General features: G+C 38.1%; 1 protein-coding gene across 2 annotated transcripts in view; it reads right to left on the reverse strand.

Annotated features, from left to right (window-relative positions):
- Window positions 1–11,331: 11,331 nt before the first annotated feature.
- The window catches only part of FZD6 (frizzled class receptor 6), a 42,658-nt gene continuing 31,663 nt past the window's right edge, over window positions 11,332–22,326 (reverse strand). For both annotated transcript variants that reach the window (XM_006145573.3, XM_006145572.3), the window contains exons 4-7: window positions 19,801–20,818; window positions 16,477–16,625; window positions 13,753–14,181; window positions 11,332–12,221 (exon numbers count right to left, since the gene is read on the reverse strand). In XM_006145573.3, the coding sequence (XP_006145635.1) occupies window positions 12,053–12,221; window positions 13,753–14,181; window positions 16,477–16,625; window positions 19,801–20,818 (1,765 nt within the window). In that variant the 3' untranslated portion in view covers window positions 11,332–12,052. The remainder of the gene's footprint in view (window positions 12,222–13,752; window positions 14,182–16,476; window positions 16,626–19,800; window positions 20,819–22,326) is intronic.

Here is a 22,326-nt window from a genome sequence, read left to right on the forward strand (position 1 = left end):
GGACATGAACCGCGGTCGACTACGTGGGAGTCCAACGATGTAGCCATTACGTCATCTGCTGGTCCCAAAAAACAAATTCTTAATTATGCTATGTGGTATACCAAGGGTCTTCAAAAAGTCTGCTTAAAAATGAAATTAAAGCACAAATTTATTTTGGTACAAAATTTTTTTGAAATCCCTATGTAGTCTTTTTTTTTGAAGAAGAAGTTTATGCTATAGGGCGCGTGCACTTTCCAGAAGGACAGAGAGAGACAAGAGATAGAAAGTGAGAAATCGGGAACCAGCAGTTAGCATAATGGCTATGTAGCTGGACTCCCACGTAGTTGACCGTGGTTCGCGTCCCGGACCAGGTGGCTTAAAACTCACGCTGGGCGCGTGTGCATACGTGCCCAAGATCCCAAGAGGAGAATGGAGGAGAAGGGATTGTGGCGTGACCATCCCCCCTGGGGGATGATTTCTCGCTTTCTGTCTCTATGTCTCTCTCTCTGTCTGTCTGGCGAGGGCACGCGCCCTATAGCGAAAACCTCTCAAAAAAAAAAAAATAATAATAAAGTGAGAAATCATCCCTCAGGGCAGACGGCCGTACCACCGCAATCCCTTCTCCTCCATTCTCCTCTTGGGATCCTGGGCATGTGCACACACACACACACACACACACACACACACGGCGTGAGTTTAAGCCACCGGGTCCGGGACTTGAACTGAGTTCAACTACATGGGAGTCCAGCAACATAGCCATTATGCCAACTTCAGGTTCCTTATATATAGTCTTTTTTGTAATACACATTTTAAAAAATTTTTTAAATTTAATTTTCTCTTATATATTCAATCACATTGTTTAGCTTACAAAGTGAATATTCCAATTTGTGTGTAATACACATTTTCTATGAACATTTTGAAGATCTCTTGTATTAATAGGTTCTCCTTAAAGAAATTTAACAAATAAAGATGAGCCGAATGTCTGCGTTCATCATCATCTATTAGGTCATAGGGAAAGTCATGATGTGTTTTTGTGTGCAAAAATATGTCATGACGTTCCTGAAGACCTTATACAATCCTGATCTTCTCCACAGATAACCAGTGTTACCACATTTTCCGGTCTTCTCCTCTGCTATATATGTATAAAACCATAGAAAATGGTACTGTTCTGTGAGTGGGAGTTACTTATATACATAGTATCACTCTTAAAGTATATATATTTTTTTCTTGCCAGAGGGTGGTGTACTTGCCAGAGAAAAACAGAGAGAGAGAGAGAGAGAGAGAGAGAGAGAGAGGGTTGAGGAAGAAGAAAGCACTCTCCAGTGAGTTGTGTTCACACCATTCTCTTCTCCTCTCCTTCTCCATCTTGTCAGGTTTGGGGACATGCATACACATGTGCCTAGAGTGATTTTCAAGGCACCAGGTCAGATATGAACTGTAGTTAGCCATGTGAGATCCAGCTCTCTTAACCACTGTGCACGGGGCCAGCCCTCTATAATTTTGTAACCTCTTTTTTTTTGTTTGTTTGTTCGTTTGCTTGTTTTTTAATTTTGTGCTTAGTAATTCCTTGGCAGGTGTCCATGTTGTTACACTTAGATTTAATTCCCTTTTTGTTTTTGAGGGATTTTTACTATAGGACATATCTTCTTACCAGAGAGACAGAAAACCAGAAATTACCCCCCCCCAGGGGGATGGCCACACCACAATACCTTTTCTTCCATTTTCCTCTTGGGATTTTGGGTACGCATGCACACACGCCCAGCTTGAGCTGGAAGCCACTGGGGCCATTACTCGAACTGGGTTGGCCACATGGGAGTTCAGCAATGTAACTTCTTTGCCATCTGCTGTTCCCAGATTTCATTCCTTTGAATTGGTAATTCTTTAGACAGCCTTACCTCTTACCCATGAGAATTCAGTCTCTTCCATCACCCTGTATGTTGGATGCATGGAGGTATCGTTTTTATATTGTGCTGTGTATTAACTGTCGTATTGAGACTGGTGAGACCATGCTGCCTCAAGCCCTGAAGGCACCCTCCTCCTGGTTTTGAATGTGTTGTACTCTACTTTTATGGTCTTAGGTTTCATAAAGGTCACTCCTGGGCTGTTCTGTGTCAGCAGGGTAAGCCTGGAAAGCTCTACCCAGCTCCAGGGACCAGTGACAAAGAGGTAGTGATGGCCGTCACTCGAGGAAACACAGTGTTCCTGTTTTGTTTTGCTGTGCTTTTTATTTGCCCACAGCCTGCCAACAAGGTCAGCCCCAGAAACACAGCATGCCATTCTTTCTCACAAGGAGCCTGCACAAATAGAGGTGGCAGTTAAGAGGCCGAGAATGCCAGCAAGGGTTTTGCCAGTGGTCAACTTCGTTTACAGTCCTAGAAGTTTGTTTTATGAAATTGTTTTGGGGGTTGTGGGTGAGCTTAGAGGGGACTGGGCTGATCATTAGTTAGGACAGACATCACTAAAAGAGATTTGATCTTGCTGGTGAATTTTTTTCTAGCTAAAATGTGGAGCCTATATATGAAAATGTATGTATTTCCTGAATATGAAAATCAATTAGATTATGGAATAAGCCCCTGAGGAAAGAAACACAAACTAGACAGTTTTACTTCATTTAGTACTTTGAAAAATAAGATGAAGAAGACATTAAGATATTTTAAGAACCAGCAGGTGGTGTGGTAGTTGAGGGCACTGGACTCCCACATTTCTGACTCTGGTTTGAGCCCCAGGCCTGGTCGCTTGCTTTCACACTTTCCCTCTCTCTCTTTCACTCTGTCCCTCTCTGGTAAAATTAAAATAAATAAATAAAGTTAAATAAAAATAATTTTTTTTTTTTTTTTTTTTGAGAGGTTTTTGCTATAGGGTGCGTGTGTGCACCAGAAAGACAGAGAAAGAGAGACAGAGAGACAGAAAGCAAGAAATCACCCCCCAGGGGCGATGGCCACACCATAATCCCTTCTCCTCCCTTCTCCTCTTGGGATCTTGGGCACGCACGCATATGCACCTGGCATGAGTTTTAAGCCTCCGGGTCCAGGACTCGAACTGTGGTCGACTACATGGGAGTCCAGTGCCATAGCCATTACGCCAACTGCTGGTCCTCAAACTTTTTCTTAATCTCTATTGGCGTTGTGCCTTTCTTCTTAACATATTGTAAATGTGATAGTGCGTAATATTATATTTATAAATATTGGGATTAAATGAGGGGTTTAATAGACTATACTAGGTATGTTAAAACTGTGTGTAAGTGAAAACAAGTCAATAGGAAATACTTAACATGTGTTCATTATAAGTGAAGATGAATATGCACTTGGAGAATAATTTCTTTGAATAATCTTTTCCAACTGGCTCCATGGCCTGGTGGTTAAGGGGGTTGGATCCCACATGACAAATGAATCCTGGCCACGACTTGAAAAGCATGCTGGGTACAGGATGGAGAAATGGAGGAGAAGGGATTGGGCATGAGTACATCTCATTGGGGGTGCTTCCTGTCTCTCCCTGTCTGTCTCTCCTCTCTCTTTGGGGAGTGTCCTTGGCAAAATTTTTTTTAAAAAAGAAAACTCTTTTCAGACCTTTCTATCAAGACTGACATAGGTTCACAATCCCTTGCCTCCTCCTTTTGTGGTAGAAAATTTTAAAAAACCCAAAAACATTTTTCTAATTTTTTTCTGATTTTTCCCTTTTTCCTTTCAGGAATGGAAAATAAAAAGTTTGAATTGGGCTGCTAAATTTACTCATTTTACTAATCATTTGCCCTTCATTCCCATTTCTACTTAGCATTTATCACTACAAGACTTACTTCTCATTTATTTCTTCTCACATTATTCCCCTTGGGTTCTCCTTTTCCAGTAACATTCCCAATGAACATCACTACACTACTTTCCACTGCTGTCTAGTTCTGGGTCCCAAAGTCTTTGATCACTTTGGATCAGCCTTTTAATCTCTACTTGTTCTCTTTGTGGACACACAGTCGTGAGTTAATGAAAGTTTTATTCTGCTGCACATGACAGATCACAGTGGCCGCCGTTAAAGCCTTCGCCCTCTGGAATTGAAGGCTTTGACTTGTGCTGTGGGCAGTGGAGTAATAAAGATTATGTTTTCCATGCAGAAAGTACCAGAGGGCTTCTTGTGGTTATTACAAATTACATCTCTCATTTCCTGAGCATACTGGTGCCTGCCTTGGCAATGCGAAAACTTTCCAGCAGAGGTAACTGGAAATGCCTACCAGTGGTACGTTTCTGAGTACACGAGCATAAGGAAGCACGTAGGTGATTTTGATGATGGCTGGCAATTATGAACTGTTTTGGGTCTCGTTTTTATTATTTTTATTATTTTTGGAGAGTTTTGCCGTATGGTGCATGCACTTGCCAGAGAGAGAGAGAGAGAGAGACAAGACAGTGAGAGAGAAAGCAAGAAATCACTCTGTGGGCTGGGGGCAGGGAGATGGCTATGCCACAATCCCTTCTCTTCCTTGGATCTTAGGAACACATGCACAAGCACCCAGCATGAATTTCAAGCCTCTGGGTCCAGGGATTGAACCACAATCGACCATGTAGGAGTCTAGCACCTTAATCACTATGCCATCTGCTGGCCCCCTTATTATTATTATTTTTAATTACTTTTTATATATTGAAGCACTGTATATCATTACAGCATGTAAAATGAATTTTCCCAGCATGAATACACTGCATATTAGTCCATTTAAAGATATCATATGTGCTATCATCAAGAGATAATTTTCCGTCTTTGCATCCGTTCAGTTTGAGTCTAGCTTTTTCTATTTTTTCTTTCTTTCCTTATTCGTTTCTTTTTTCTTTTTAAGAGATTTTTGTTATAGAGCATGTGCACTTGCTGAGAGACAGAGAGAGAAAAAAGTGAGAAATCACCCCCTAGGGAGAATGGCCATGCCACAATCCCTTCTCCTTCATTCTCCTCTCAGGATTTTGGACACATATGCACATGTGTCCAGAATGAGTTTCAAGCTACTGTGTCTAGGACTTGAACCATGGCCAACCAAGTGGGAATCCAGCACCTTAACCACTGTGCCACCTGCTGGCCCCTCAGGTCTAGTTTTACCAAGGAGTTTAGGGTAGCATTTTTTTTTTTTATTCCAGACTCAAGGATAGTATAGCAGTGATGGATTTCAACAGGTATACTGAATCTTTTCGAAAGATGGCATTCCATAAACTCTGTTGAAGGTTTGTAGCAGACTTTCAAAGTGAGATGCTACCTTATCACATCTTCGCTGCTGCTGAGTTTAGCTGCTTCGTGCTCAGGCCAACTTTGTTACTGCAAGTGTAAATGTAAATATACTATGGAATTTAAGTTAACTTTCTTGGTTGAAAAATGCTAGGTGATTTTCAAAACTTAATGTCACCTTTTCAGAGATAGCAGGCTCTTTTGACTCCAAAGATTCTGGTTTCATGCAAAATAAATATGGCTGTCTGTGTTTTGAATTAGACAATGCTTTTGAAGTTTGCTACTAAAAACAAATACTTTTAAAATTCAAGCTTATTGGGTAAGCCAGGTGGCTTGGTGGTTAAGGTGACTGGATCCCACATGACTGACTGTGCAGTTTGAGTCTCAGACCTGGCGAATTGCAAAACGCCCAAGGTGCATGTGCCCAAAATCCCAAGAAGAGAAGGGACAGTAGAAAGGTCATCTCCTCTGAAGGGTGCTTTCTCACTTTCTCTACCTCTCTCTATCTCTTTCTAGTGAACACACACACATCCTATAGCAATTTTTTTTAAAAATTCAAGCTTATTGAATATAAGTATTCCTCAGGGTTGATAAGTCATCTAAAAATATAGGTGGATGTAGATGCACATTTTAATTCTAAATTAATGACTAACAGATCAAACCCAGCAGTATAGTAAAGGATAATTCATGATCAAGTCAGGTTATTCAAAGAATAAAAGATGGGGCCAGCCCATAGTGTGGAGGTCGAGGCACGGAACTTCCACATGGTTGACTGCGATTCGAGTTCCGGACCTGGTGGCTTGCTTTCTCGCTTTCTTTCTCTCTCTGTGTCTCTCTGGTGGGTACTCATGCTCTACAGCAAATTTAAAATAATAATAATAAGAAATAAAATTTAAGAAATAATTCTAAAAACAAAGAAACTATATTTAAAAAAAGAATGAACAGAGAGGATTGTATCAGGAAGTTTATTTAAACACATCATATTAATAGATTGAAATCCTGGCCAACAGCCCACTCAATCTGCTCTTTGTCCCTTCCAAGAAGACACATAGACTGCATTCCCAGGCTCTCTTGTGCTAGGTGTGGATTTGTGCCTGAGTTCTGGCAAATGGAGTGTAGCTGAAACTATGCCATTTTCAACTCTGGCCTGTGAAATGTATTCCTGTGCAATCATTTACTCTCTCTCTATCCAAGAAATATGGCAGAGCCACAATATGGGAGTGGCGATCTCTTGAATAATCACTTGGAAGGCTACCTCAAGAACATTTGCACTTGTCACATGCTTGATAAAAGTTTAAGCTACTAAGATTTTGAGAATTGTTTTAACAATCTCTTACTAATGTTGATGGTAAAGACATTTGATAAAATGCAAAACCTGTTGCTAATCTTTTCAAAATTGTATTGAGATGGGACCAGCAGTTAGTGTAATGGCTATGTCGCTGTATTCCCATGTAGTTGACCGTAGTTCGAGTCCCAGACCCAGTGGCTTAAACTCACACTGGGCGCATGTGCGTGCATGCCCAAGATCCCAAGAGGAGAATGGAGAAGAAGGGATTGTGGTGTGGCCATCCCCCCTAGGGAGTGATTTCTCGCTTTCTGTCTCTCTGTCTCTCTCTTTCTGGTGAGCGCATGAAAAAAAAAAAAAAAAAAAAAGGTATTGAGAGCCAGCAGGTACATGGGGGTTAAGGTGCTGGATTCCCACATGACCAACTGCAGTTTGAGTCCTGGATCTGGAAGCTTGAAAATCATGCTAGACACATGTGCCCAAAATCCTGAGAGAAGAATGGAGCAAAAGGGATTGCAGCATGACCAGCCCCCCGGAGGCTGATTATTTGCTTTCCTTCTCTTTATCTTTGTCTGGTGATACCCCCTATAGCAAACTAAAAACAAACTATTTTATATCAAATGCTAACATTGTTCTTAATGATGAAGCACTACAGGTCTTTTCATTAAAATACAGAAATGAGACAAGAATGCCTGCCAATACTATTATTAATGATACCTAGAAGTTCTAACAGAAGAGAAATGAAATTACCATTGCTTGAGAAGAAAAGATCATGGACCTAGAAAATACAGGAAAAATCAACTGCAAAATTATTAGAATGACTAAGGGAGTGTAAGAAAATCATCTGTTACAGGGACCAGCAGTTAACGTAATGGCTACGTCGCTGGACTCCCATGTAGTCGACTGCAGTTCGAGTCCTGGACCTGGTGGCTTAAAATTCACCCCGGGTGCATGTGCGTGCATGCCCAAGATCCCAAGAGGAGAATGGAGAAGAAGGGATTGTGGTGTGGCCATCCCCCCTGGGGGGTGATTTCTCGCTTTCTGTCTCTCTGTCTCTCTCTGTCTTTCTGGCGAGTGCACGTGCCCTACAGCAAAAAAAAAAAACAAAAAAAAAACCTCTCCAAAAAAAGAAAAGAAAAAGAAAATCAGCTGTTACAAAATAAAAAAAGTCAATGTTTTCTATTTGGCCTTTAAAAAGTAAATTATATTATCTTCAAATATTAATAAAAGAATGCAAGAACAGGACGATATTATGGAAAAGGAGAGAGATAAAAATGCCCTATAAAATTAAAACACAATAGTCAAAGCAAAAATTTAATAGAACTTTAAAAGATGTTTGATAAGTTTTCTAAGAGCAAGAAGAAATATTCAAAGAGATAGGCGAAAGGAGAGAAAAGATGGGAACATTAAAGGATTGGTCCAGGAAGTTCAGTATCTGACTAATAGGAGTTCCAGTGAACAAGAGAAAGGAGAAGGGAGGAAATGATCACACAGGTAATTAAAGAAATATCACTGAATTAATGACTAAGTTAAAGCCCATATTTTATTCATATGCTATAATTTGACTGTGTTCCCCACATTTAGTTGTGATGAGATTAAGAAAGTGCAAATTTAATCTGACTATGGGATTTTAGAGGTGGGGCCTGTGGGAGGCAATAAGGATTAAGGTCATCAAAGTGGAGCCCCCATGAGTGTTGAATCTTGATGGGTTTATAAGGAGAGAGAATGAGACACACAGGCATGCTCTTGCCAGGTCTTGCCATGTGAGGGCCTGCACTGCCTTGGGACTCTGAATAGAGCCCCCACCAGCAGGAAGGTGCTCAGCAGATTTGCCCCATGACCTTGGACCTCCAACGCTGTGAAAATTCAATTCAGTTCAATACTCAGACACAGGCATTTCTGTTATTGCAACACAACAGACTTGAGCACCATACTCCTTAGTTCTTTTTATTTTTTGTTTGTTTCCTTTTCTTCTTCGTGTATGAGGAAGAGAAAGGCAGAGAGAGGTATTTCTGATGGGGTCCTACTATGTCACAATCCTCCTGTCCCAGCCTACAATTCAGGTGCCCTGTGTCCTGAGTGTTTAGGTTGGCCAGGAATCCCATCAGGGTGCGCCCTATGGCTTCCGGCCTCCCAAGTGCTGCTGCTCCTTGTCCTCTGTAGCTGAGCCTCTTTAATTTTTATCTGCTGTACTTTTTCTTTTCCGCGATGCTATATTACACTTAGTTGTCATGTTTCCTTTAGCTCCTTTTGGCTGTGATAGTTTCTCAGACTTTCCTTGTTTTTGAAGACCTCAACTCCCTTTAAAGGAATATTCGCCAGGTATTTTGTAACACGTTCATCAGTTTTGATTTATCTGCTATTTTTCTAATGATTAGGCTGAGGTTATGGGTTCGGGGAAGATCACAGAGGTCAAGTGCCATTGTCATGACATGTGAAGGGAACCTTCTCTCAACATGACTTAGCACCATTGATGTGACCTTCATTGCCTTGATTGAACTTCTGAGTTGTGAGGTACCTCTGGCTTACAGTGTTTGTCAAAGCTGCAGTCATCACACCCTGAACTGCTCCTTGGCAGGAATTCACCATGTGATGCCAAGACGTAAGAAGTGGACAAAGATGCTCCATATCAAGAGTAGCTTATCTACACAAATCAGTTGGATGAGTTATCTAGTGTAATTGCTAGGTTATACAGTAAGACCACGTCTAGCTACGTGAAAAACTACCAAACCCTTTTCCAAAGTAGCTGTACAATTTTGCAATCACCAGCAATAAATGAGTTCCTATTGCCTCATCACCAAAAATTGGTATTGTCATTTTTTTGGATTTAAAAAAAAAAAAATCCATAGGTATTACATTGTTGCTTTTGTGGCTGAATCAGATTTTCTCCCTAGCAAGACAGAGAAACAGAACCCTGACAAGGTCTCTATGCTCGCTCATCTCCAGCCTTCAGCTAGCTCTGGATCATAGGCAAGTGTGTGTCTAGTATATGGGAGGTCTCCAGATTTGATCAAGGGACCTTTTTGTATGGGATAGCCTCACAGAGGGCCATGTTTTACCTGTGCCACCATCTGTTCCCCTTTGCTGATATTTTTAAGTTACATGATGTGTGTCTGGTAACGCAGGAGTACCTGTGGATCTTTTTTCTTGTCTGATTTTTGTGCCTGTTCTTGTTCACGTACTATCTTTCATGTACTTCTGAGTATATGAGTATATGATGGTGCTGCATTGTAAAGAAACTATGTGTAGAGTATATGGAACTCGTGATGCTAGAGATTTTCATTTGCTTCTGTGTGGTTCCTGAAGGTATTAGGAATCCAGAACTACCTTAACTTAGTTTAAGGGTTTGAGCTTGTTTGAATCCACCCAGATAACTTGAAGCAGAGTTGTTTTATTTATAGTTCACCCTTATTCCTAGGATCCAGCCCTTTGGGATCAGAATTCTAAGTGTGGTTGGCTGCAGACTCCCCTCTCCTAGTCTGCCAGCTCGTGAAGGCTGTCAGTGGCGCTGTTCAACTTCTCACCCACCTTTTCCAAGTCACCAGATGTTCCCAGAGAAAAAGCAGCTCCAAATGTTGGGCTTGACAGTATGTATCTCTCTTCCTCTAGATCTTAAACTTGAAATCCATTTTTTTCCAGTATAACAGTAGACAACACAATTTTTATTTTTATTTTTTTGGAGAGGTTTTTGCTTTAGGGCACGTGCGCTCACCAGAAAGCGAGAAATCACCCCCCGTGGGGATGACCATGCTGCAATCCCTTCTCCACCATTCTCCTCTCAGGATCTTGGGCACGCACACACACACGCTCGGTGTGAGTTTAAGCCACCGGGTCCAGGACTTGTACTGTGTTGGCTACATGGAAGTCCAGTGACATAGCCATTATGCTAACTGCTGGTCCTGACAACGCAATTTTAAGTGCAATTCCTCATGATCTTACTAGCTTTTGAATGTTTGAGAGAATTACACTGTTTTCATTCATGTGTTTTAGCTTTCTTTTTGGGGGAAGTTCTCCAAATTACCTAACCCACTGTCAGAAGCAAAAGCTGAACCTGGGTTCTCTTACTTTTATTCTACCCCTGGGGCTCCCATTGGTTTAAAAAAGTTATGATAAATATGGCTGTATAATTTATACATTGGGGAACATACAGGAATCCCCCCCCCCAAAATAAAAAGTTCTGATTTCTCTTTCCCCTGTTAAAGAGAAGCTTCTGATTTATTAGTGACCCTCTGAAAGACTATACTACACTTCCTGGGCCAGGACACAAATACCTAATCACAAAATATTCCACAACCTCTTATACAAAGAAAACTTTATTAATAAAAAGATCACATATAACAAAGTATTTGTATATAAAGTTACGTGTGTAAAATATGGAAAAGTTGATATTTACATTTTTCCATACAGTACATGATCGTTTTTATCTTTTTACAGAATGCTAGACAGAGAGAAAACTGAAAGCATCAGAAAGCCTTGTTCAAAATAAAGAAAATTCTTTAATATTTTAAAGTATGTTACACAAAATATATTTTGTTTTATCAGGACATTTTCCCCCCATTTGATTGGCACAAATAATGCTAATATAACTTTTGAATATTCAGCAAAAACCTACCTAGTGCCTAATGTCTGAGGAAGATACTACACAATACAAAGTGGTTATATTCTACATGTCAAAAAAAAAAAAATTAAAACAAAGGAGAAGTATAAGCGACTGTAAAGGTCATAATACAATCTTGGGTGGTCATGTAACAGTTAAAAAAAGAAATCAGTTGCACTTGAATTCATTATAAATGAAGACTAACATTTCATTTGCTAACCCCTTCAGGACATTTCGTTTAAAAACGCAGGAGCATCAGTGAGCAGCGTAACAACCAGCACTGGACACTCTAAGTAAGCACCTTATTTTAGTTCCATAACAGACCTGTGAAATTCCTAGAACAATGATACTTTATCAAATCTGCACACTTAAAGTGTTATGGTGGAAGTGTTTTTTAAAATGGAATTTCCATGATTAAACCTTTTCTTGTGTCAACTATTTTTAATACTATAAAAGAATACTGTTCCCCAATTTTCTTAGAAATTCAGTGTAAAAGCTACCAAAGTAGTATTAAAATATCAGAACATAATAAAATATTTGAATAAATTTTCCTGAATTTCTAACAGTTCAAATACATATACGATTATTTTCAAATATATATATAAAAAGGATACACGGATAAGTTTTAAATACTTCAGTAAAGAAAACTCTTGATCTTCTATCAAAAAAGTGAAATAGTACATATTAAAATACTTTTAACAAGAATAGAATCTTCATAAATAAGAAGGAAGATTCTTGTAACCCCCTACTCCCACACAAATGAAAACATATTATTAACCTGTACACTACTGTTTTTCAGGTATACTGTTGTCATTAACCCTTATGTGAAATGAATCATATTATTGAAATCCATTTCTTTCCAGTATAGCAGTAGATATTGCAGCTTTAAGTGCAAAAGAACATAATGGTGATTCCCCTAAGACAGTGCTTCTAAGACAGTGCATATGTCACCTTCAATGTAACATAAATTTGCTTCTAAGTAACAGGATAAAGGTTTTTCAAGTATCCGAATGACTGCCAGCACCCTGTTCTTTTTGAACTTCTGAAACGGAGTGAACAAGCAGAGCTGTAGAACCTTTGAGGCTGCTTGGGTTTGATGAACTGGGGACCTGCAAATTGTTGCTCCGCCCTGGGCTGGTTTCAGTAGTATCACTCTTTGGACTTAGCCTAGATAACAGAAAAAGAAGTTGCCATACATACAAAATATACACACAACCACAAATATGATGCCAGGTATTCTTATAACTGCTATATATATATTTTTTTTTTTTAAAATGAATTTAACTCTCAACCAGTGTTTACTTTTATCAGAGGATAATTAACTAAAACTCTTTAGGTATATTCTAATATTTCAAAATACATTTTTTCCCCAAAATACAATTGTTACTGACTTCAGAAATGCCATTAAGCCTTGGGACCAGCAGTTAGCGTAATGGCTATGTCGCTGGAATCCCATGTAGTTGACTGTGGTTTGAGTCCCAGACCCAGTGGTTCAAACTCATGCTGGGCATGTGGGTGTATGCCCATGATCCCGAGAGGAGAATGCAGGAGAAGGGACTGCGGTGTGGCCATGCCCCCTGGGGGGTGATATCTCACTTTCTGTCTCTCTGTCTCTCTGGTGAGCACATACATGAACCCTGTAGCAAAAACCTCTCCAAAAAAGAAATTTCATCAAGCCTATCCATGCATGGGCTCAACAGAGAATACAATTTAATAAAGCAGGATTCCTGCTTTTAGTTTAGAAAATACTGATTTCATACTAGGGATCAGACACAGTGTAAGTGGATGGAAACACAAAGATGTGAAAAATTTCAGCCCTCCCTTTGAGGAGTTCAACAGTGGAGGATAAAGCATACATCTAATTACAGTCCACATACACAGAAGTGGTCACAGGAGCATGGAGAAGGTATTACTAGAGAGGGCCAGATAAGGTAACCTTGAGACTTTACAGTAGTTAGCTATCAGCATTCCAGCTAAACTGATGTTTACCTGTGTTTGCTTACCTATGACCATTTAGGAAAATTCATTAAAGATAATGTCAATACCCTTTCATGTTCAAAAAATAAGAACACTTTATAATCATCTTAATATAAAATGACACCCTTTAGACATTAGCAGAATGTAGTATTAATTAAAACTTAAGCTTGTATTTTAGATGAATCATAAACATTTACCTAAATGTGCAACCAGGTCTTAGCAATTACTGTAGAAATAAACATGACTTTGCTACTGAACAACGTTTATTAAGATTTTTCTCTAAGCTAAGAATTTGACTACTCGGGAACCAGCGGTTAGCGTAATGGCTATGTCGCTGGACTCCCACGTAGTCGACCGTGGTTTGCGTCCCAGACCCAGTGGCTTAAAACTCATGCCAGGTGTGTGTGCATGCGTGCCCAAGATCCCGAGAGGAGACTGGAGAAGGGATTGCGGCGTGACCATCCCCCCTGGGGGGTGATTTCTCGCTTTCTGTCTCTATGTCTCTCTCTCTCTGTCTGGTGAGCGAACAGGCCCTATAGCGTAAAAGCTCTCCAAAAAAAGAATTTGACTACTCAATGGCACACTTACAGGTGAAACCCAAACTTCCTTGGATTAAGAGAACACACATGTAAATGCTTTCATTCAGATGTACACTCCAATGACAAATGTCTAACACATTATTTAAATAGTGGTGATTTTAGATAACAAAATGAAGTCTCACCTCCCTTCTCTCCGTGCACTTCCACACACACTGTTCTTATCGTTCTCACTGGTGGTCTGACCTTTCCCATCGGCCTGTTCCCCGGAGAGTTTGGAGCTGGATGCTGTTGGAGAGGCCGGTTCCCCACGGTCCTGTTCTCTGAATTTGGGGGTGCTGGTTCCATCTGCTCTCACCTCTCTCACTGATGTTTCTGGAGAGGTTTGGATTTCTGTCAAAGTTTCCTGGCCTAGGTAATCATGGTCAGTGATGGCTACGGCAGAAGTGCCGTGATTGGCTGTGGCGCCTGTGCTGGTCCCCATGGATTTGGAAATAACCTTGAGCTTATGTGAACTTGGTTTGTAGTGCTTCTTCTTGTGTTTAACTTTGGAATTATGCTTTAAGAAAAACTCACATGACTCCTGTAGTACTCTTCGACTTTCACTGATTGGACTGAAAGAAAATCAAAGAAGAGAATTTACTCTTTTTAAAACACCCACAGAAGCCATAAAGGATAATGTGTATCTTTTGCCAAAAATTACCATTCATTTAAAAAGTTCCATACTGCAGATAAAAATCTAGTATTACATTACTATATTTCCATAAACTGAAATCTTTCATATGTAGACTTAGTTACTTTTGTTAATATTAATAGTTAAAATTAAATAGGCCAGGGACCAGCAGATGACGTATTGGTTACGTTGTTAGACTTCTGTGTAGTTGACCACGGTTTGAGTCCTAAACCTGGTGGCTTGAAACTCACACGAGGCAGGGCCGGCAGGTGGCGTGGTGGTTAAGGGCACTGGAATTCCACATGACCATTTGTGGTTTGAGTCCTGGGCCTGGCAGTTAGCTTTCTCACTTTCCCTTTCTCTCTCTGTCATCTGTCTCTCTCTGGTCAAATAAAAATAAAAATAAATAAATAAAGTTAAATGGAATAATTATTAAAAAAAAAAAAAAACTACACTAGGTGCATGTGCATGCATGCATGTATGTATGCCCCAAATCCCAAGAGGTGACTAGAAAAGAAGGGACTACAGTGTGGCCATGTTCCCAGGAGGTGATTTCTCTAGCAAAAAAATTAAAATAAATAAATAAATAAACCAAATCAAAGGATGAGGGCAAGGAAACTCAAACCAGAATAAATTAGTGACTAGTTAATTTATATTACATGTAAATTTATCAAGTTAAAAGTAAATCCAAAAAAAGGATATAGAATATCCTTTATGCTTTTTTTAAAATTCTTTCTAACATTAAAGTTATAAAGTTACATTGAAGTTAGTGTGAGTATATAAATATGGGATAGACACACAACAGTACAATAAAATAAAGTCCAGTTAAATATAATTCCTTGGACTTCAAAAACTTATTTGTGAAGTGATCTACAATTCTAAAATTTGAACCATGAAGCGTTCAATGATAAAATTAATGAAGAATGATTTTTAAAACTTTATAGTGGGGCAGGAGGTGGCATGGAGGTTAAGGTGGCTGGATCCCACATGGCTGATTATGTGGCTTGAGTCTGAACCTTGAGAAACATACTTGAAAACATGCTAGGTGCATGCACACATGTGTGCGCGTGTGAATCCCAAATGGAGAATGGCGGAGAAGAGATTATGAGGTGGCCATCCACTGTGGGACATGACCTCTCACTGCCCCCCTCCACCCCACCTGTTGTTCACTGGGAGGTACATATGTCCTACAGTAAAACAAAAAACAAAACAACAAAAAACCTCTATAGTAAATTGCATATAATGCATATGAATAACCAAAATAAGCGATCTCTAAATGTATTAGGTCAACAGGAACGTCATGATGCATTTTGCATAGAAAAATACTGAAAAATGCATCATGACTTTCCTGTCAACCCTATAAATCTATATTGTTTAAGAATAGCCTCAAATTTAAATTTTTACCATCTTAAGTAAGTCAAACAAGTGAAATCATGGGTCAGAATCATGTGTAATAAAGTTTAAAAGTAGTAAATAATAATCATAACACATTACTTATATTTGCATCCTATTTTACAGATTACATATATTTAATCCCATTTAATCTTTTATCATTAATAAAAAAAGGATAAAATTATTTTAAATGCTGTACCCAAAATAATGAATCCAACGATGGGAGTAATATCGGAAACAGTTATAGCGAATGCGTGCGCTCTATAGGAGAAACGGAAAGATCGGAAGGTCTAATGGCAGAGAGGGCAACTGTAGATACTAGAGATAGCAAGGGAGGGGTAATAGCGGGTGGGTAATAGGAGGAGGGAGGGAGAGGAACAGAGAAAAAACAAGTAATACGTTTAACTGACACAAAAATGAAAAGTTATTTGCTGATGATGTCTTTGTCGTGACTGATATGCACTGTACGTGTGCTGGGAAAAACCATGTTGTACACTGTAAAGATGTACAGTGATTAACTGTAAATAATACATAAATAAAAATATACATATATATAAAACTAAACCAAAACAGAAAAAGAAACAGTAAAAATCATGGAAAGAAAATGTGCATTTTATAAATCATTCATTCATATTTCAAATAGAATAACGTGTCCAAGGCTACTGTGACAAATGCCAAAATAAAGTATATCTCTTCCACAAAATATGTCCAGACTTTGGCTGGCTCATCGAATTGAAATAATAGTTGATATAATGAAACTCTAGTGTAAGAATAATTTGACTGGCCCCTTGGTATTCTGAGTATTTATTTTAAAGCAACGACAGATAATTCAATAGCTCCTTACTCTCTCTTGCGATTTCGTTTGAAAAACCCAGCCCACTCTGTGCATGTCTTTTTGCTTCCAACCCAGAAGACTGCAGAGATGCCAACAATTAATGTCATCAGGTACTTTATCATAAATAAAGCCAGTTCTGGTCTTGCGTTTGTTTTTGCCTACAAAAAAGAGTGAATAATAAAATTTTCAGTGATACATTTAAAGTGAAAAGTCTGTATTGTCAATATGAAATCTGAACCAAATGATAAACCTTCAGTTTGCTTCATTATAAAGGTTTGAAATAACATATTATAATGAATAGTACTTTAAGTACAAATACATTTATTTTACCCAAGTTCTTACCAAAGAACCTTTATCTGTAAATCAAAATATATCTCTAGAAAGGGGGAAAAATGAAATATATTTAGGAATTATCTCCTAAATCTTGGCATAATTTCTTGGCATGTTTTTTTTTCCCTTATAGGTAGGGCAGCTTCTTGTCATTGCTAAAATATATGCCTCTACATGTTTACCTATTTTCCTTCACTATAATCTACCTCACACAATAACAACTGAACTCATTATAACAACATATACTTTACAGTCTATGTACGGTTAATGTTTATATTATAGAAATTTGGATATAGTAAAACAAGGATCAGTATAGTGTTATAATGTAGAAACTCATAAAAACTAAAATCATATTTTTCTTCTAAACATAAACTTTCAAATATTCTTTAAAAATTGCACAATGTCAAAACAGTACACATTCTGCATTAAATTTTACTTTCTGTACTTACTAATATTTCTTGGAGTAAAATAGATTCTTTTTTTTTTTTTTTTTTTTTTGGGGGTTTTTTTTTATTTTTGGAGAGGTTTTTGCTATAGGGCGCTCGCGTGCGCTCACCAGACAGAGAGAGACAGAGAGATAGAAAGCAGGAAATCACCCCCCAGGGGGGATGGCCACGCCGCAATCCCTTCTCCTCCATTCTCCTCTCGGGATCTTGGGCACGCACGCACACGCGCCCGGCGTGAGTTTAAGCCACCGGGTCCGGGACTCGAACCACGGTCGACTACGTGGGAGTCCAGCGACATAGCCATTACGCTAACTGCTGGTCCCTAAAATAGATTCTTCATCAGTAAAATAGATTTCTTGATTCTTTCAAACTATTCTAGTATATTAATGAACCATAACTTAGTCACCTGTCCCCATTAATAAATATTTATGTTACTTCCAATCAATCGCCATTTGAAATAATGTTGCAGTGATTATCTCTGAATTATATAATTTCTCACATTTGTGAGCAGATCTGTACATAAAGTCCCAGGAGGGCAGAGTTGGAGTATGTACATTTAAAATCTAATAGATATTGTCAAATGTTTCCCACAGAAGGCTGAACTAATTGAAACTCTTAAAAGTAAAGTCTGAGGGGTCAGCAGGTGGCTTGGTGGTTAAGGGTGCTGGATTCCCATAGGGCTAAACGTGGTTTGAGTCCCAGACCTGGTGGCTTGCTTTCTCACTTTCTGTCTCTCACGTGCTCTGTCCCTCTCTTGTCAAATTAAAATAAATGAATAAATAAAGTTAAATAAAAAATAATTCTTTTTTTTTAAAAAAAGGCAAAGTCTGAGAAAGTGTATTTTGTCAGTTTCACCTACACAGGGCTTATATGACCTTCAGATGTTTGCCATGTCATAAAGGGGAATATAATTTAATTTTAATTTTCATTGCTTTTACTATAACTTTTTTTCCACATGTTTAAGAACAAGTTTTTTTGATATCCTTTCTGTGAACCCTCTTTATATATTTTTCTCATTTTTATATCAGAGTGTTTATTTTCTTCTTATTGGTCTATTATAAAATAATTAGCCTTTCTACTACAATATGGTATATAAATAGTACTTTCCCAGTTGGTCTTTTGACTTTGATTCTTTGCTATGCAGAATCTTAAAAAACAAACAAAAACCCAAAAAACTTTTTTGTTTTGTTACTCAAATTTAGCACTTTTCGCTATCATTTTTAAAATTTTATATCATACTTATTAAAGTCCTTTTCTGTTTAAAGATTATTTTCATTCTACCTTCTAATATTCTACAGCTTCTCACAAGAAATATGATGTTTAAAAATATTCTTGGTAGTATTTAATAGTTTTTCTCCCCAGTTTTCCAAAATGAGAAATCTAGGGGACATTTAATACAGTGGGATCACTTTAAGACACAGCTTTCTTATTAAATTTAGGGTATAAAGAAACTATAGATAAGAGACTATGAACTGTGTGTAAGGCAAGTAAAACTATTATCCTGCACATTGGTATAAAAATAAGCTCCACTATGCTATAAGCAGTAATTTTATAGATTATAAATTATTACATAAAATTATTCAGCCCATACATTATGATGATACTGCTATGTTCAATGCAGTTAATATCATACATAAATGTTCAAGACTCAGGTATAAAATGTTAAAAACAAGATTTCTATTAAAAAGCTTCAATTAAAATGCTTTAAGAAATTTTATATTTTCAGAAATTTACTTTTCATCTTAAAAGTGCCACTAATTATACATAAGAAATACATGAGACATATTTTATTTCAATTACATTTTCTTCAGTTAAATGACACAATGTGTTAGGCAAAAGTCACATTCTGTTTTTATAAGTGTATTACATAAAAATTAAAAAATAATATGGTCTAATTAAATATAACCAAATAAAGTTTTCTTCTACTAAACAAATCAAAATTAAGAACAATTCCTAAGGTGGTTAAGGCACTGGACTACCACATGGCCAACCAGTTTAGGTCCTACACCTGGCAGCTTGAAAATCATGTTGGGTTTTAGTGCATGTGTGCCCAAAATCCTGGGAGGAAAATGGAGAAGGGATTGCAGTGTGACCATTCCCCCTGGGGGTGTGTGTGTGTGTGTGTCATTTTTTACCTTCCCTCCCATGGTCGTTCTGCCTCTCTCCAGTGAATGCACGTGCCCTATGGCAAAAACCTAAATGAAAAACAATTCCTAACTCAGCATGCGTACTTCTCTTTTTCTCCCTCTAACAAAGCCTACTCTTTGACTTAGTTTGTTCTTTATTACTATGCAGCTGTTTTTGCAACCCAATTAAATTTTTAAAAGAGTAAAGGAAGCACTTTACAACCAACAGTGGCTGAAGCTAAAGCTTGAGGAAAGAACTCTTGGTACACTTTCACCAATTTCAATTGATACACAGGGACTCATTTCCAAAATCTGTTGGATTTTCTCACCTGAAATCTAACTGTATGCTCATGACTAATACAAGCATATTTCTAGGTAACATTTTCTATATTAAAAGTAAACAGTGATAAAATCCAAATGATAGCTTTTACCTGATAAGGACATGGGATATGGAACTGACGACAATGATCAGAGACCCAAGTTATCTCCCAGGTAATTCGGTTCACCTGCTCATAGACGTAACATCCAAGAAGTGTCACTAATGGCACAAGATACAGGCCACTGAAGACTCCAATTCGAATCATAAATTTCTTTAGTTTCTCTTGATTCCGGCCATCATGTTGTATCACTTGTCGAACGTGATTTAAGGAAATAATACCAGCTAAGAGGAGAGACAGCCCAACAAACACACAAAGGCACAGTGGCAAGAGAACAAAATAGCGAGAAGCATCCAGGTCATAAAGACCAACAAAGCAAACCCCACTAATGTTATCTCCCTCAACTTTGTTCATAGCAAGAAGCATAACAGTCAGAAAACCAGGTATTCCCCATGCAACAGCATGAAACCACACGGCTTTTTGTTCAATGGCTTCACAACTCCATTTTCTTCCTGCAGCTAAGAACCAAGTAATGGTCAGAATCACCCACCATACAGTGCCAGCCATTGTGAAAAAATACAAAAACATAAACAAAACTGTGCAGGCCTTATTCTGAGAACCTAGAACAACTGTGTCACCAAGTTCTGGCTTCTCTTCTGCCTTATTGCAAGCTGTGCTATTGCCCAGCAAAAACCCAATAAAGTACATAAGAGATACGATGCTGTAACAGACAGAATAATAGATAATTGGTCTTTCTGGGTATCTGAATCTTTTAACATCAATTAAAAAAGTAAGGAATGTAAACAGAGTTGCACAAAGACAAAAGATTGAAACAATCCCAATAAAACTCTTTGCAAATTCTAGCTCATCGCTTTTAAAATACATGTTAGGGCAAGGAGGTGCACACTGGTCAATTCCCAGAAACTTATAGCCTTGTCCCCCAGAAGTCTTAAGATGCCTTGGACACCAAAATCCAATGTCTCTTTGGACTTGCTCTGTTTTCTTTTGAGGACCAAGAAACTCTCTGTGTGGATCCAAAGTTACAGGAACATTCTCATCACAGTATTGTAATCTATAAAGATTATAAAAATTAAATATATGAGGTCACCATTTTTATTGAGTCACTAGCTTAATACTATGTTTTCAACTGTAAAACATGCATTCAAAATTGATGGGAAGATATACAAACCTAAATAAATTACAGGTTAGAGTCAGATAGAAAGTTTGGAACTTGACTAGAGATTTGTGGTAGTGGTGAGGTCCCAATATATTAATACACGTTAAATGAAAGGCATATAAACATGAAAACTCATTTACTTGGAAAACAATTAGTCAATATTTTTAAAGTAATTTTTGCTTTTATGACTAAATACTTAAGAAATAATTTATCTTTATTGGTGGTTCTGGACCAAAAAAAGTGCTTGTTTGTCTGTTTACAGTACATGAAATATAAGTCTTGGGGAAATTCACTTTTATTCCTAATATGGTCACAAAGTATACCAACCATGTAACTAAGGTGATAACCATATAACTAAGGTGATAAGACTGAAATGAGATCTATCCCTCAACTGATCGAGCTCAAATACTTTTTTTAAAAAAACTAAATATTTATTTAACTTTATTATTATTTTTTTGATTTGCTATAGGCATGTGTGCGCACCAGAGAGAAAGTGAGAAAGCAAGCTGCCAAATTCAGTACTTGAACTGTGGTTGGCCAGGTGGGAGTCCAGTGTCCTAACCTACCATGCTACCTGCCAGCCCAGAGTTCAAATTTGCTTTCTACTTTTTTTAAAAAGAGTTATTTATTTAATTTTATTTATCATCATTATTATTCAATTTGACCAGAGAGAGACAGAAATGGAGAGCAAAAAAGCAAGCCACCAGGTCTGGGACTAAAACTGCAATTGATGATGTGGAAATCCAGCACTTTAACCACCAAATTTTTAAAGATGGGCAATAATATGACCAAGATATGGACTGAGGGCCAGCTTAACTCACATCACCACTTTGTTTATTTCCAGGTTTATTTCTGTCTTTTGTACAACACTATCACAAAGTCAAGTTTGTATATACTGGGATTATTTTGGAGGGTCTAGATGATTTAAAAAGTAGTAGGGCTAGTTTTGAGGCCAGCAGATGGCATAACGGTTATGTCAACAGACTCCCACGTAGTCAACTGTGGTCCGAGTTCCGGATCTGGTAGCTTAAAACTCATGCTGGGTGCATATACATGCATGTCTAAAATCCTGAGAGAGAACAGGGGCGAAGGGATTGGCAGTGTGGCCATTCCCCTGGGAAGTGATTTCTCATTTTCTGTCTCTCTGGCAGATGCATGGGCCCTATAACAAAAATCTCTCTTAAAAAAAAAAAAAAAAAAAGAGCAAAAAACCCAAAAAAACAAAAAAAAAAACAACTAGGAGTTTTTAGTGAGAAAGCATTTTAAATACACCTTAGATAAGAACAGAGAATTTTAAAGAAGTCCATAAAGCAATATAACACTATAGATACAGTCAGGATCCCTTTCTGATCTTACTCTGTTTTCTTTCTCCTCAGAAATATTCACCACAAATTCAGATTTGA

Source organism: Tupaia chinensis, unplaced genomic scaffold (genome assembly GCF_000334495.1).
Source record: "Tupaia chinensis unplaced genomic scaffold, TupChi_1.0 Scaffold000154_1, whole genome shotgun sequence".
NCBI lineage: Eukaryota > Metazoa > Chordata > Mammalia > Scandentia > Tupaiidae > Tupaia > Tupaia belangeri.